Source organism: Phascolarctos cinereus, unplaced genomic scaffold (assembly GCF_003287225.1).
Source record: "Phascolarctos cinereus isolate Bilbo 61053 unplaced genomic scaffold, phaCin_HiC Scaffold_726;HRSCAF=1367, whole genome shotgun sequence".
Taxonomy (NCBI): Eukaryota; Metazoa; Chordata; class Mammalia; order Diprotodontia; family Phascolarctidae; genus Phascolarctos; species Phascolarctos cinereus.
In genome coordinates, this window is record NW_027556098.1 from 363,641,982 (window position 1) to 363,655,640 (window position 13,659).

General features: G+C 53.9%; 2 protein-coding genes across 2 annotated transcripts; one reads left to right on the forward strand and one right to left on the reverse strand.

Annotated features, from left to right (window-relative positions):
- Window positions 1-34: 34 nt before the first annotated feature.
- Window positions 35-8,213, reverse strand: LOC110206266 (myotubularin-related protein 9-like). The gene is made up of 10 exons (XM_020983518.2): window positions 7,691-8,213; window positions 6,822-6,930; window positions 6,533-6,658; window positions 6,210-6,383; window positions 5,590-5,810; window positions 3,295-3,456; window positions 2,383-2,524; window positions 2,073-2,293; window positions 432-583; window positions 35-332 (listed from the first exon to the last, which is right to left on the reverse strand). Exons 1-10 carry the CDS (start codon window positions 7,870-7,872, stop codon window positions 232-234), a joined length of 1,590 nt encoding a protein of 529 aa, XP_020839177.1. The 5' UTR covers window positions 7,873-8,213; the 3' UTR covers window positions 35-231.
- Window positions 8,214-9,673: 1,460 nt separating this feature from the next.
- On the forward strand, window positions 9,674-12,302 carry FAM167B (family with sequence similarity 167 member B). Its single transcript, XM_020982995.2, has 2 exons — window positions 9,674-10,093; window positions 11,218-12,302. Exons 1-2 carry the CDS (start codon window positions 9,830-9,832, stop codon window positions 11,491-11,493), a joined length of 540 nt encoding a protein of 179 aa, XP_020838654.1. The 5' UTR covers window positions 9,674-9,829; the 3' UTR covers window positions 11,494-12,302.
- The last annotated feature ends 1,357 nt before the right edge of the window (window positions 12,303-13,659 follow it).

Genomic DNA, 13,659 nt, shown 5'->3' on the forward strand with positions numbered 1-13,659 from the left:
CCCCTTGTCCCACTGAGACACCAGGAAACAGAAGACAAGCACAGGTCCGTTTATTGTCAGCTCTTTCCTCTACTCCATGGCCCTGGAAGTGAAAGGTGGGGAGTACCTGCAACTGAACCTTGCAGCTACTGCAGTCCAGGCCTCGCCTTTCAGTATTTTAGGCAGCCAGCCGGGGACCCTGGGGTCTGGCAAGCCTGAAGCAAAGACTGGATGTGGAGAAGGCTGGAGACTTCACAGGGGGTCTGCCACCTCTTTCTCTGTCACTATTTTCCAGAGCTGTTCCCATGCCTCCTGGGCGGGCTCAGGTGGTCGAGTCCAGCGTAGGAAAAGACCTGGAATCAGGAGTGGGGAGGAAGCCAGTTAGAGAGCCGAGCCATGGAGAAGAGCCTGTGCTGAGCGAGGGGCAGGCAGAACGGGGAGGGATGCCTTACCTGCCCACAGCTGCAGGCTCTGGGGCTCCACCGAGGGCCACAAAGCCAGGGGGTTGGGCGAGTAGATCGGGTTGCAGAGTCTCTTTCGCTCCTTTGATTGGTTCAGACTGGACCACAGGGAATGGGTCTTTGTCTTCACTTCACACAGGTACCTGGCCACAGAGCAGAGTAGATTAGACAGGTCTTTCAGAGCCCTGTTCCAAAGAGGGAGACCAGCCCCTGCTTTTGAGGGGGCCATGCACTGTCTTCTGGGCCAGAAGTCATAAACCCCAGGCCTGACGGGCCATATGGGTAGGGGGTAGGGGGGGACTGGAGGCTGGGTTAAGAAGGCACAGTGCAATCACTGCTTCTCCACCCAGAAGTTCAAGGACCAGCGCCAGGGATTGGTCAGCAGCACATGGTCCTCCAGCCCCTGTGAGCAGGATTCTGGGGACTACTTTTATGGAGTGCTGACAGGCAGTGTTTGCTAGCAGAGAAAGCCTTGAACATGGAGTCAGGAAACCTGGACTCCCATCGCAGCTCCAGCACTTGAGAGCTGTGAGATCTTGAGCAGATCATTGCCTTTCCTCATCCAGAAAGTGAGGCTGAGGCTGCCCTCTACCTACCTGCAGAGTTGGCTAAGAAAGCCCCCATGCCTCTAGTTCTTGGCCTTCCTCACCTTCCTTCTGCCACCCCAGCTCCTCAGAGACATCATAGAGTCGAGGTCATCTGTCCTGACCCCCTCGTTTTACAGATGAGGAATCTGAGCCTCTTGCCCCCAAGATCACACAGTAAGTAGAACTGTGGGGAATGCAAGTCAGTATTAGCCTCATTTGTTGTGTAGTTTTCAGTCATGTCTGACTCTCCATGACCCCATTCGGGGTTTTCTTGGCAAAGATACTGGAATGGTTTGCCATTTCCTTCTCCAGCTCATTTTACAGATGAAGAAACTGAGGCAAACAGGGTTAAGTGACTTGCTCAGGGTCACACAGCTAGGACGTGTCTGAGGCTGGATTTGAACCTTCGTGACTCCATGCCTGGTGCTCTGTGCACTATGGCGCCACCTAGCTGCCTTCATGTTACAGACAAGAGTAAGAACAGCTCGCCTTTATGCGGTGCTTTGAAGATCTGCAAAGCTCTTTCCATAGGTGTGGTCTCATTAAATTCTCACACAACCTTGTGAGGTTGGTGCCGTTCTCAGTTTGCAGATGAGGGGGCTGAGGCCTGAGATGAAGCATCTTGCTGCAAGTGACACTGTGGGTTAGGAGCAGAGCGGTGATTGGAGCCCAGGATTCTTCCCACGGCGTCACAGTGATGTCTCTGGCCCTCAAAGGGCCAGCTGCTGCAGTTCTTGGGGCCAGAGCTAGGTTCTTGTTTGGCTGCAGGGTAGCCTGGCTGCCCTCTGAAGCCCCTCCCTGCTCTGTTCCCGTGATGCCGTGGTTTGTGGCCTTTTGGCCTTTGGCGTGTTTTCCTTAGGCTGTGGCACCAAACTTGGCTTGGCAGGGATGGGGAGGGCAGGGGGCATGCCTGCACCACAGCTGGGAGTGGGTTATCATAGAGAGCTAAGCTGGCGCAATTCAGTCAGAGAAGGCTTCCTGGAGGTTTAGAAAGGGGGAGCAGAGGGGAGTTGGATGGGAGGGGCCCAGCCCAGCTCAGTCTCACCTTTCCTTCTCGCTGTTGCAGAGGAAGGTGCCGAAGGGCGAGGCATAAGCGTGCTCAAACAAGGCCAGCAGCATCCCTTCCCCAAACTCCAGAGACAGCGGAAACTGACGGCTCAGCTGCCACACACAGTCCAGGAAGAGCAGGAAGATGGGCGCCTCATGTTTGGGGCGGCCCTGGGCGTAGGCCGAATGGGCACAGCGCTGCTGGAAAGGGTGGCCAGCCTGGGGAGGAGGGCAAAGGGTGGGGGTAAGTAAGAGCCCGCCTTAAGGAGATGCTCCCAACAGCATGGGTTCCCGCCAAGGCCTGTTACCTGGATCCACTCCCGTTCCAGCAGGCTTTGGAAGCCACGCAGCGTTCGGCACTTGGGATCCAGGATGAGCTGTGTCAGTGAGGTCACCAGGAGGGTGGCATCTGTGCCCTCAGCCCCATGTACCAGGATACAGACCCCTTCCCTGCGTGGACCCAAGAGGCTCCATCAGCACTAGCCCCCTGCTTCCCTATGGGGTGCCTCCCCATACCCAACCGTGACAACTCAGGGTGATGAGGCATATACCTGAGGAGGTGTGCTGTCGTGTACAACGTGGTGAATGGGGACAAAAGTGCTCTAGGAATATTTGTGGAGGGACAGAGCCCTCAGGGAACAGTCATGGAGGGGGCAACACCAGGATTGACCCTGTTATCCACAGTTCCTCTCACACCCTTTCCTGCTCTCTGTTCTGATTGCCTCCGTCCTGGCTCATGCCCTCCCCTCTCATCTGGACCATTTGTAATGGTCTTGTAACTGGCCTCCTGGCCTCTAGCCTCTCCCCTCCACAATCCATCCTTCACAAGCTGCCCAGAATGGGCTTTCTAATGCGTGTCTGACCAGCTCACTGCCCTGTGTAAAACTTTCAGCAGCTCTCTCTGGTCCTCTGCCTGGCATTTAAGGCCCTCCCTGGTCTGACCTTAACTTCCCTTTCCAGATTGATTTCACACTACGCCCCTTCCTATGCTGTTCTGGTCAGACTGGAGTGCTGGCTGTTCCCCAGTCTTATTCCTGTTTTGTTAGCACTGCTGGAGGCTGGGCCTTCTACATGGGAGCATTCCCTTATCATTTGGGAGGCATTGTGCCATTGCCTGGGGGGTGGGGTTCTCATCTAGTATCTGATGTAGGATGCTAAGCCTAGGGCATGTCGCTCCTCCCCCTAGGGCAGCCACAGTCCGCCTGCCCTGTGGACCTTACCTATCCATGCCCTGGGCTGCCAGGCAGGCAGTGGTCAGTGCCTCCTTAACATGCGTCAACCACCGACAGCCATCCAGGCGGCTGAGCCATCGATCCATGCTCAGTGAGGGGTCTGTACAGGCCTCTACCAGACGCACAAAGCTGTCCTGCAGGGGCCGACCCCTGGGGGAAGAAAGCAGACTAGTCACTCCCACCCCCCAAACCTGAGTAGCCTGCTCTTCAAGGGAGCCCCAACACACATGCCTGCCTCCTCCGTTCTGGTCTTCCAGGCTTACCACCTTACATGCCACCTCTTCTTGGGCACTCATCCCTAATCTGATGACCCCTGACCCTCCCCAGGTCTGCTCCAGCTCATCCCAGTATACCATACAATCCTTGAACTTCTCAACCAGCATTCCTTCCAATCTGATATCTTTTCCGAAATAAGACACTCCATCTGTTGCAACCTTTTACACTGTGGTGACTCCTATTTTCCCCCAAATCTCTAGGCCAGGAGGAGGAGGAGGCATAAACTCTCTACTCCCCACTGCACTTTCCTTGGGGCAGCTAGGTGGTATGGTACATAGAGGGGCTGGCCTGGAATCAGGAAGACCTGAGTTCAAATGTGGCCTCAGGGTGCAGCTAGGTGGTGTAGTGGATAGAATACCAGCCCTTGAGTCTGGAGGACTAAGTTCAAAATCCAGGTTCAGACCCTTACTAGCTGTGTGACCCTGGGCGAGTCACTTAATCCAGATTGCCTTTTAAAAAAAATGTGGTCTCAGATACTACTAGTTGTGTGATCCTGGGCAAGTCACTTAACCTCTGCCTCAATTTCTTTACCTGTAAAATGGGGATAATAGCACCTACTGCCCTAGGTTGTTATGAGGACCAAATGAAATGATAATTGTAGCGTGCTTAGCCAGTGCCTGGCACGTAGTAAGTGCTATGTAAATGTTAGCTTTTCTTATTATTTCTCTGACCTACGGTTGAACTCTCGATGTGTTTTCCCCCAGTTAGTATGGTCTCCAATTAGAATGGGAACTTCTTGGGAACAGGGACTGTCTTTGTTGTCAGTGTTTGTTCACTGATTCCTATCCTGACCCACCCAGCCTCTCAGTGACCTTTCTTTTGTGATCTGTCTGCTCTATACTGCTCTCTTTCAAGCTCTAAGGTGTTCTTCCAGCTTTTTCAACGACTTTTGGACCTGGCTTTTGGGGCCCTTAGGTGGCACAGTGGACAGAGCACGGGGGACTTAACAGTCAGGAAGACTCATCTTAAATTGAAATATGGCTTCAGATACTGACTAGCTGTGTGACCCTGGGCAAGTCGCTTCACCCATTTTGCCTCAGTTTCCTCATCCTGAAATGAGCTGGAGAAGGAAACGGCAAACCACTCCAGTACCTCTGCCAAGAAAACCCCAAATGGGGTCCGGAAGAGTCCGACACAACTGAAATGACTCAGCAGCCAGCCTGGCTTATGGTCTTCCTCTCCATCCCGTCTCCTGGGGTCATCTTCAGGGACCTCAGATCCAACTGGGGCCACACCATTCCTCAGCCTACTGGCCACTTCCCTCTCCATCTCAGTGACATGATCTTTCTTTAGACCCCACTGCCTTTCCCTTCAGAAGGATAGCGCTTCAAAGACTGACAAGTTTGAAATGCCACTCAACAACCACAAGTGAATGAGAATCCACTCCTCGCCCACACTAAACCTAATCCTTAAGCCCTCCTCGGGCTCTTCAGGCCTCTCCTCCCCAGTCTGGTTTCATTTTCTTCAATGCTAGCTTTGACCTAGTGATTTGCTGGTCATCTCCCTCCTGGACTTCTCCGTCATGCCGTAGGAACCTCTTCATCCCGCTAGAGCATATCAGCCCTGGAATGTACACCTCTTCTGTACCCTGTGCCCTGGGCCCCTCTCATTGGAGGCTGGGGAACTCCTCCCAGAAGCTCCATTTAAGAAGGGCACCCTAGGAGAGCCATCTGGCTGCATACCTCTCCGCGCCCCTCCCCATGGACTTCCCCCCCATCTTTCAGGTTCCTTCTGTGCCTTGTCATCCCCCTTTAGATCGTAAGCTTCTTGAGGACAGGGACTACCTTTTTCATATTTGTATTTTCATCTCTTAGCACCGTGCTTGGCACATAGGCGCTGAATAAATGTTTGTTGACTTCTGGCAGTAGAACTAGCACCTGTAATCCCTTGTCCCCGTATCACAAATTCTCATCCCTGCGTAAAGCCCCATCATCCCATTTCTTTGCTTCCAGAGTTGTTGAAGAAGTCATGAAATCGAAGTGAACTGATAACGACCTGGCTATTTACCTCTCCAGGGGCCGGTGCAGCCGCTTCCACCCCGGGTAGGCGGCTTTGGCCTCCGTGCCGCCCCCGGTTATTCGGGCCTGTTTGACCGCCTGGGCTGAGCGGGTGTCTAACACTAAGCCCCGCCCTCCGCCCTGGGCCAGAGCTGCCTTCAGCAGCTCCTCGTCCTCTGCACAGCGTCGTCGATTGGCCCCCTGCAGGGGCTGGCTGGAGCGGAGCATCACCTTGGAGTGGGATGAGTGACCTAGCTTAGGGACCATTCCCTTAGGGTCCGGGGGGTAAGGCCACCCAAGTTTACTGGGAGTGAGGGGAAGGTGGGAGCTGAGGAGGCTCAGGATACCAGGGAGAATGCTGGAGGCCAGGTGCGGTAGGGGCGGGGTTGGAATCCGTCTGGGTACCTGGGGCCACAGATCCTAGAAGGGCTGAAGGTGTGACGGGGAGAAGCCTAGCCTCGGTAGGGGTTGGGTGGGGCAGGGATTCCACGTAAAAGTGGGGGGTCTGCATTGGGTGTCTGGGTGGAACCAGTGGAGAAACAGTGAGGACAAAGCCGGTATAGTTAGGGCACTGAGCAGAGTTTGGGGCTGGGAGCAGAGCGGGGGTACGGGAGCCGTTTCCAGACTCACCGTTCCGTTGATACTATGATAGTAGCAGAGCACAGGGAAGCGGCCACCTTGGCGAAAGCGGGCGCTTCGTGCCAGGACCTCGTCCCCTATCCCGCGGGGTACCACCAAAGCTGTCGGGTAGCTGGCGCACACGTAGAAGTCCCTATTCACTGTGCTCAGGCGCCAGCCGTTTGTCTGCAGGAACGGGGGGTGGAGGGGAGTCTCTCACAAGCTCACATCCCCGGAAGGCCCCCTCCCACCACAGCCAGAGATACAAGCCCTTTCCCATAGTCTCCCCAAGTTCCTCCTGCAGCTGCCCTCAACTCTCCGTCACTGGCACCTACCTCCAGGGCCACCTGCTGATAGAAGTGGTCCGGGGGATGCAGGTCCTCAGCGTCTCCCAGCTTCAGGCTCTGGGGCCTGTAGAAGAATGGATAGGAAGTGGTGACAGATTCCAGCGAGGACAAGGCCTTGAGGAAAAAAGCAAAAAGCACTTCTGGGGACCCCAGGCTCGACATGCAAAACCTCTCCATGCCCTTGCTGACGTTCTCTCCCCGGCCACTCTCTGCCCTCCCCACCTTGGCAGTGCTCAGAAGTGGCTTTGCTGCCCTAATCCCAGCACTCCCTGCCCACCTCGATGGAGCCAGCGATGTCCAGAGTCTCCTCCAAGCCTTCGATCTCCAGCTGCAGAACGTTCAGGTCCTTACATTTCAGGGTGATGGTGCCGGAGTTTCCTGCCGCCCTGCGGGAGGAGTCAGTGGGCTAAATGGACACGTGGGAGCCAGGAGGGAGAGATGCTGGTTTAGTATAGGACTCAGGGACCAATGGAGGGTCACGGGGAGGGGGTGGGGCTAGTAGGGGAACAAGAGCGGAGAGACACGGAGGGCAGTATTGAACACAGGACAAGTAGGGGAAGGGGACGCACGGGTCAGCGGGGAAAGAGATCAGAGAGGTCTTTGGGGAAGGAGACATTGTAGGGTTCATTGAAGAGACACAGGAATCGGTGGGTTAGTGAGAGGAGAAGACTTGGGAGTCAGTGGGGAAAAGGAGACATATGAGGAGTCAGTGGGATAGAGGGAAGTGGAAGACGCATGAGAAAGAATGGCCAAGGGAGCTCAGCTCTCCTTGGACGGAGGACTGAGACCTGGCGAGGCACATGTGCCTTCCCAGCCAACATCCAACACGTCGGCTGGCTGGCTGGCTGGCTCCGGGCCCCCTGTATTTCCCAGCTAAGCAGTTCCCGATCTTCCGGGGATACGCCTCTGCACTGCTAGCCTCTCCTCCCCCAGGAAGCACCCTCTCTCTCTCTCTCTCTCTCTCTCTCTCTCTCTCTCTCTCTCTCTCTCTCTCTCTCACACACACACACACACACACACACACACACACACACACACACACACAGTAGCGTCCCCTCCACCCCTCGCCGCATCTCTTGATCCCGGCAGTCCGCTTCTCTCCCCTGAGCCCAGCTAAGACCCTGCAACGTCTCAAGCCCCTCTCACCGCTTTTCCACAGCATCCACGTTGCGCAGCAGCAGCCACAGGTCGCTAGGGCTTCCGTGCCCCGCGGACAGCAGCAGGTGGTGGCTGGTGATACACAGGGTGCCCCGCACTGGGGACTGCCCAGGACCGGGCAGAAGGAGCGCCTCCGCGCGACCAGTACGGATCAACTCCGAGAACTCCATCCTGGAAGCCCAGGGCGCGGGGATCTGGGGGTGCTGTGAGGCGCAAAGAAGAAGAGTGGGGTCCCAGGGCGCTGCAGCCCCAGGTCACAGGCAGTCCTCTCCGCCCAGAGGGAGGACCGGGGCGGGAACCCGAGGATCCGGACGGATGGGGGGGAAGGAGGACAGGAACTGCCCCCGGGGCGGGTGAAGCTTGCGGGTTGGGGCTGGTTAAGGTGGCCCCACGAGGGGAGGGTTCAGATTTCCTGAGATCTAGGGGGATTGGAGTGCTCAGGTTCGACATTGCCCTCATGGTGGAGGGCAAGGACAACTCGGGCTTGGAGCCTAATTGGGGACTCAGATGTTCTCGAACCCAGTGCACCCATCCTACCCACTTTCAAACATAGCTCTCCTCCTCTCCGCCTTGCTCGGTGAAATAATCTGCCAGGGAATTGTAGTGCATTCTCCTCCTCTATACCCTGGCTCACGTCAGCCCTCTGGCCTTGGAATCAGAAGCCCTGGGTCAGAAGTCCTGCCACGAATTTTTAAATTAATGTGTTTTTAATATTACTTGTTTTTAATATTTTAATATTACTTGTTTTTACGTCATTTCCAGATACATACTTCTCCTCCCACCTTCCCTTATAACAAAGAAATGCAGTTAAGCCAAAATAACATTCTTGACCGTGACAGGCAATGTAGAAGATATTTTGCTCACTTCTCCAAGGAAAGGGAGGAGGGGGAGAAATACATTTGTCCTTCCCTTCACTTAAACCTTAGTAAGGGGTCTTTTCCCTTACACTCTTATTGTCAATATATATGATCTTTCCCTGGCTTTGCTTACTTCCCTTTGTATCAGCTCATACCTGCCTTCCCATGTTTATTTTGATTTCCTCATATTCCTTGTTTCTTACAGGGAAATGATGTTCAACAAGTTACATTCATATACCGCAATTTGTTCAACCATCTCCCAATCAATGGGCATGCACTTTATTTCCAGTTTGTTTTGCCACTAGCTGGTCCTAGGTTCTCAGGCAAGTCCTCCCTGCTCCTCAGTCTCCTCTCTGAAGTGACACGGATAGATTAGCTGGTCTCTGAGGTCCTTCCTAGGACTTAAATTGAGTCTTCTCAGTTGGGTGCCCTCAGGGCTACCTTAAATGCTCATTGTATCTGTCAGTTTATCTGGTGGTCATTGGTTAAGGAGCGCCCCCTGGGGGCAGTTGGCTCTTCACTTAAGTGTCTTGGTCCTTGGTGCCTAGGGTGCCACAGGGGAGCCCACCTCAAAGCCTCTCCAGGAGCTTTTCAAGGTTCAGAGCCTATCTCCTCCCAGAATTGCATCTTAGACACCTGTTCTGAGTATCCCAACCCAACCGGCACCACCCACTGCCTCCCTCCAGGCTGAGACCCCATAGACTTCCCAGGCTGTCCTTCTCTAGCCTGGAACCTCATATTCTGCCTTCATCAAATCTGGGATACTATCTCTGTGGCCCCCAGACAGGTGTCCCACGCTCTCCACTCCCTCATTGGGACCCCACACTCTGCCCCTGCCCCAAGCTGTTTTGGAGATGTCTCTCTCAGTGGTATCCCCCACCCCCCAATCTGGTTGGGAGAGGTGGAAAAGGAAGTAGGTAGATGCTAAGGGACAAAGCCAATGTCCCCAGTGGCTCCCTGGCCCTGGAGAAGTTTCCTTTCAGAGAATAGGGTGTCTCCTTTTGGGTAACAACAATTAAATTTGACCCTGAGGCCAGAGAAACTGAGATCCTGTTCTCCACCACCCCATCCCCACCCCCACCCCCACCCCACTCCCCATCCCTTTCCTCTAGGGGTCACGTGAGTTCCCATTATAGGATTCCAGGGAAATAAGCCACACTCAATCTTACACACTCATCTCCTACTTCGGCATACTGATCCATCTGTCCTTCTCAACGCAGGACAGACATACACATCACACCTCTCTGGTCCCACCAGAGCTTCCATCACCATGTCTCTGGGGTCCTTGGCATTTGGGGCCCTGGGTGAGGAGGAAGAGCAAGAGGACTCGGAGAGCCTGGACAGCCTGAAGGCACTCACTGCCAAGTTAAAGCTACAGACCAGAAGGCCCTCATACCTCGAGTGGACAGCCAGGGTCCAAAGCCAAGCCTGGTGCCGAGGCCATGCCAGGGCTGAACTGGGGGAACCAGGCCCTGGAGCCATCTGTGGTTTTCACACTGTGGATGACGCCCTGCAGTGGCTCAGAGAAGAGCTGGTAAGTCTGGGGTGTGGGCGTTCTGGGTAGAGAGTAGAATGCACTCACTGTCGAAGAGCCCCTATCTAAGGGACAGATGCACAGAAGGAAGCCCCAGGCTGAGGAGGAGAGTGCAACCTTGCCCTTAGGGAGTCCCCAGTTTCAGGAAGTCCCTTTCAGGACAGGCGGCATGGGGTAGTGTATGTGAGAAATATTGGTTTTTGAGTTAGACACCATAGTTCAAATCCTAGTTCAAATTTCTTCTCCTGACTGTGGGACCTTGGGCAAATGGCTTCACCACCTTGGGCCTCAATTTCCTTGCCTGTCAAATGAGGAACTGGGTGATCTCTAAGTATCTCTTGCCTCTCACAGTCTATGATCCGAAGTTCCGTAGGGACTTAGGGAAGGCTAAAGTCCGGAGTTCGGTGGAGATAAGGTGATTGAAATGCAACAATATTGTGCAATATTCAGTGAAAAGAGTGAGGGTCTCCTCTCCCCCCCCAGCCTGGTCCCTTGCGCACAGTAGGCGCTTAATAAATCTTTGCTGACAGACTGAACAGATGAGCCCCTGAGTCCATTCAAGAGGCTGGGAAATAGCACTATTGGTTGGAAGACTTGGGTCCCAGTCCCAACCACTCCCCTCTGCTGTAAGGAAGTGCTTTGTAAATCCTCCAAGGCCTTAGCGATGTGAGTTATTATTATCTTTCCTGGAAGAGGAGGAAGAGGAGAGGAGAGGGTGGAGCTGAGCTTGAGAGGAAGGAGGAGCCAGGAAGGGCTGAGCTAGACGGAGGGGATTTCAGGGTCAGAGACTGTTGGAGCTTCAAGGGGCTGGCAAAGTGCCTAGACACAGAGTGGATAGGGGGAGAGATGCCGCTGCCCTCAGCATCCCTGGCTGTCTGCCCAAAATGGAGGGCAGTGGGGCAGGTAGGTGGCGCAGCGGATAGAGCACCGGCCCTGAAGTCAGGAGGACTTGAGCTCAAATCTGGCCTCAGACCAAACACTTGACACTTACTAGCTGTGTGACCCTGGGCACGTCACTTAACCCCAATTGCCTTAAAAAAGAAAAAAAAAAAGTTTCAAAATGGAGGGCAGGCAGGCGGGGCCCTGAATCCCCTGAATCCCCAACCTGGATCATTTCCCCCCAGAGACAGATGCGGGCCCAGGACCGGGAGCTGGCAGGGCAGCTATTGCGCCTCCGGTCCCGCATGCACCAGCTAAAGGTGGAACAGATCTGCAGGCAGCACCAGGAGCTGCTGGATGATGCTGAGCTGGAGGCTGAGGCCGAGGGCCTGGGCTTCGGAGAGGCTGCAGAGCTGCTGAGCCCGGGCTCCCTCCGGCCCACTCGACTCCTGGCTCCCCCCCTCAGAGACATCGGCCTCACCCGGATGAACATCAGCGCGCGTCGGTTCACCCTCCGCTGAGCAGGCAGGCCCTGCTGCAGACAGCTGAGCATCCTCTGCTCTCTCACAAGGGTGTCTGACCCCAAACCTTGGTGCTCTGCTACCCCTGACCTGAGGGACCACAGCTCACTGCCTAGAGGGAGGGAGAGAGCTGTCCAGCCTTTCCAGAGTCAGCTCTCCCCATTTACCTAGATCAGGGGTGGGGGAACCTGTGGCCTCGAGGCCACTTGTGGCCCTCTAGGTCCTCAAGTGCAGCCCTTTGACTGAATTCAAATTTCACAGAACAAATCCCCTTAATAAAAGGATTTGCTCGGTAAAACTTGGACTCAGTCAGAAGGCTACATCCAACGACCTAGAAGATCACATGTGGCCTCAGGGCCAAGGTTCCCCACCCCGACTTAGATGAAGGAATGCCCACAGGGCTTGAGGTGAGAACACTCACACTTTCTCAGTCCTTCCAATAAACACCTTCCCAGCCTATGAACAGGCTCCCGGGTGTGGTCTCCCAGAGCTTCTCTGATACCTTGTCACTGTGGGAGAGATCAAGGACACTAGGTGTGCATGTTTTTGAGGGAGGAAGACATGTCTCTGACCCAGAAGCCCCTAGCTTTTCTCTTTCATTTAGCTCTGTGTCTGTTCTTTGTCTTGGTTTTTGGTTTTTGGTTCTCTGTGTGTGTATATGGCTGTCTGTTTGTCGGTCTCAAATCTCTCAGTGTATTTCCATCTCTGTGACTCTCTCTCTCTCTCTCTCTCCTCTCTCTCTCTCTCTCTCTCTCTCTCTCTCTCTCTCTCTCCCCCTCCCTCCCTTCCTCCCTCCCCCTTTCTGTCTTTCCTTTCTCTCTCTCTCTCTCTCTCTCTCTCTCTCTCTCTCTCTCTCTCTCTCTCTCTCTCTCTCTCTCTCTCTCTCTCCCTCTCTCTCTCTCTCTCTCTCTCTCTCCCCCTGTAGCTTTTGTTTCTGCTGTTCACCTCTCTGTCTGACTTTCCGTCTTTGGCTTCCTTTCCCTCCCCCATTTCCTGCCCCCCTCACCCGCCTCAGTTGAGGTGAGCAGAACCAGCATCAGTTTCCACCTTTCAAACCCCAACAATATATCTGTGGCATCCTCCTCCCCTGTCATCCACCCCTCCCCTTTCCTCACAGCTTGGCTCAAGGTGAAGGGGCGGGAGCTGTTTGTCTCACAGGAATGGGTCATCCTAGCTTGGATCAGCTGTGGCAGGGTTCATTGGGTCCAACTGGAGTTCAGCCATCAGGTGGTCCATCTCTGCCCCTTACTGAGCTGGCTGTCTGAGTTGGGGTGCCTGTCTTCTGTCGGCAATGAATGGGGTACATCTTTTTTGGGGGGGAGCACTTCTTTCCCACAACATTGCCAGTGTCCACTTGGTGTCACCAAAAGAAGGTCAGTGCTGAAAAGACCCTTAGAGACCATCTAGTCTGAAGGAGGTAGGGTGATACAGTGGAAAGCGTGTAGATTTTGAAATCAGAGGACCTGGGTTCAAATCCTAGCTCTGCCACCAACTACTTGTACAATCTGGGGCAAGTCATTTGATTCCTATGACTCTATTAGATTGTAAGCTCCTTGAGGGCAGGGGCTGTCTTTTGCTTCTTTTTGTATCTCCAGTGCTTAACACAGTGTCTGACACACAGTAGGTGCTTAATAAATGTTTGTTGAACTGACTCACTGTTTCCGAATGGTTTGGATTAGGTGGTCCACATGGTCTTTCATCTCTAAATCTGTGATTTTCTGAGTTCAATCCTTTATCTTGCAAAGATGGAAATGGAAACTCTAAGACAAGCTCACACAGCGAGCCAATGGTAAATAAGTTGATGTGGAGGAGAGGGTGGGTATAGAGGGGGAGATTACTCCCCTTTGTGAGCCCTCCCTCACCCCCACCCCCTTCAGCCCACATGCTCCCAATGGCCTCTTCTTCCCAGAACCCTAGACCTTTTATTCTGAAAAGGTCCTTAGGGATCATCTTAGCCCAAACTACCAAGGGATACATGACTAGATTTCGGGGGGGGGAGAAGGGGTCCATGAACTTAGATGAGAAAGAACCATTTTTATTTTTACCACCTTCTAAGTGAAATTTATCATTTCTTTCAATGGTGATTAAAAAAAAACAAATTCTAAAAAAGGGTCCATAGATTTTACCAATCTTCCAAAGGGGTCCATGACACACACATAAAAAAAT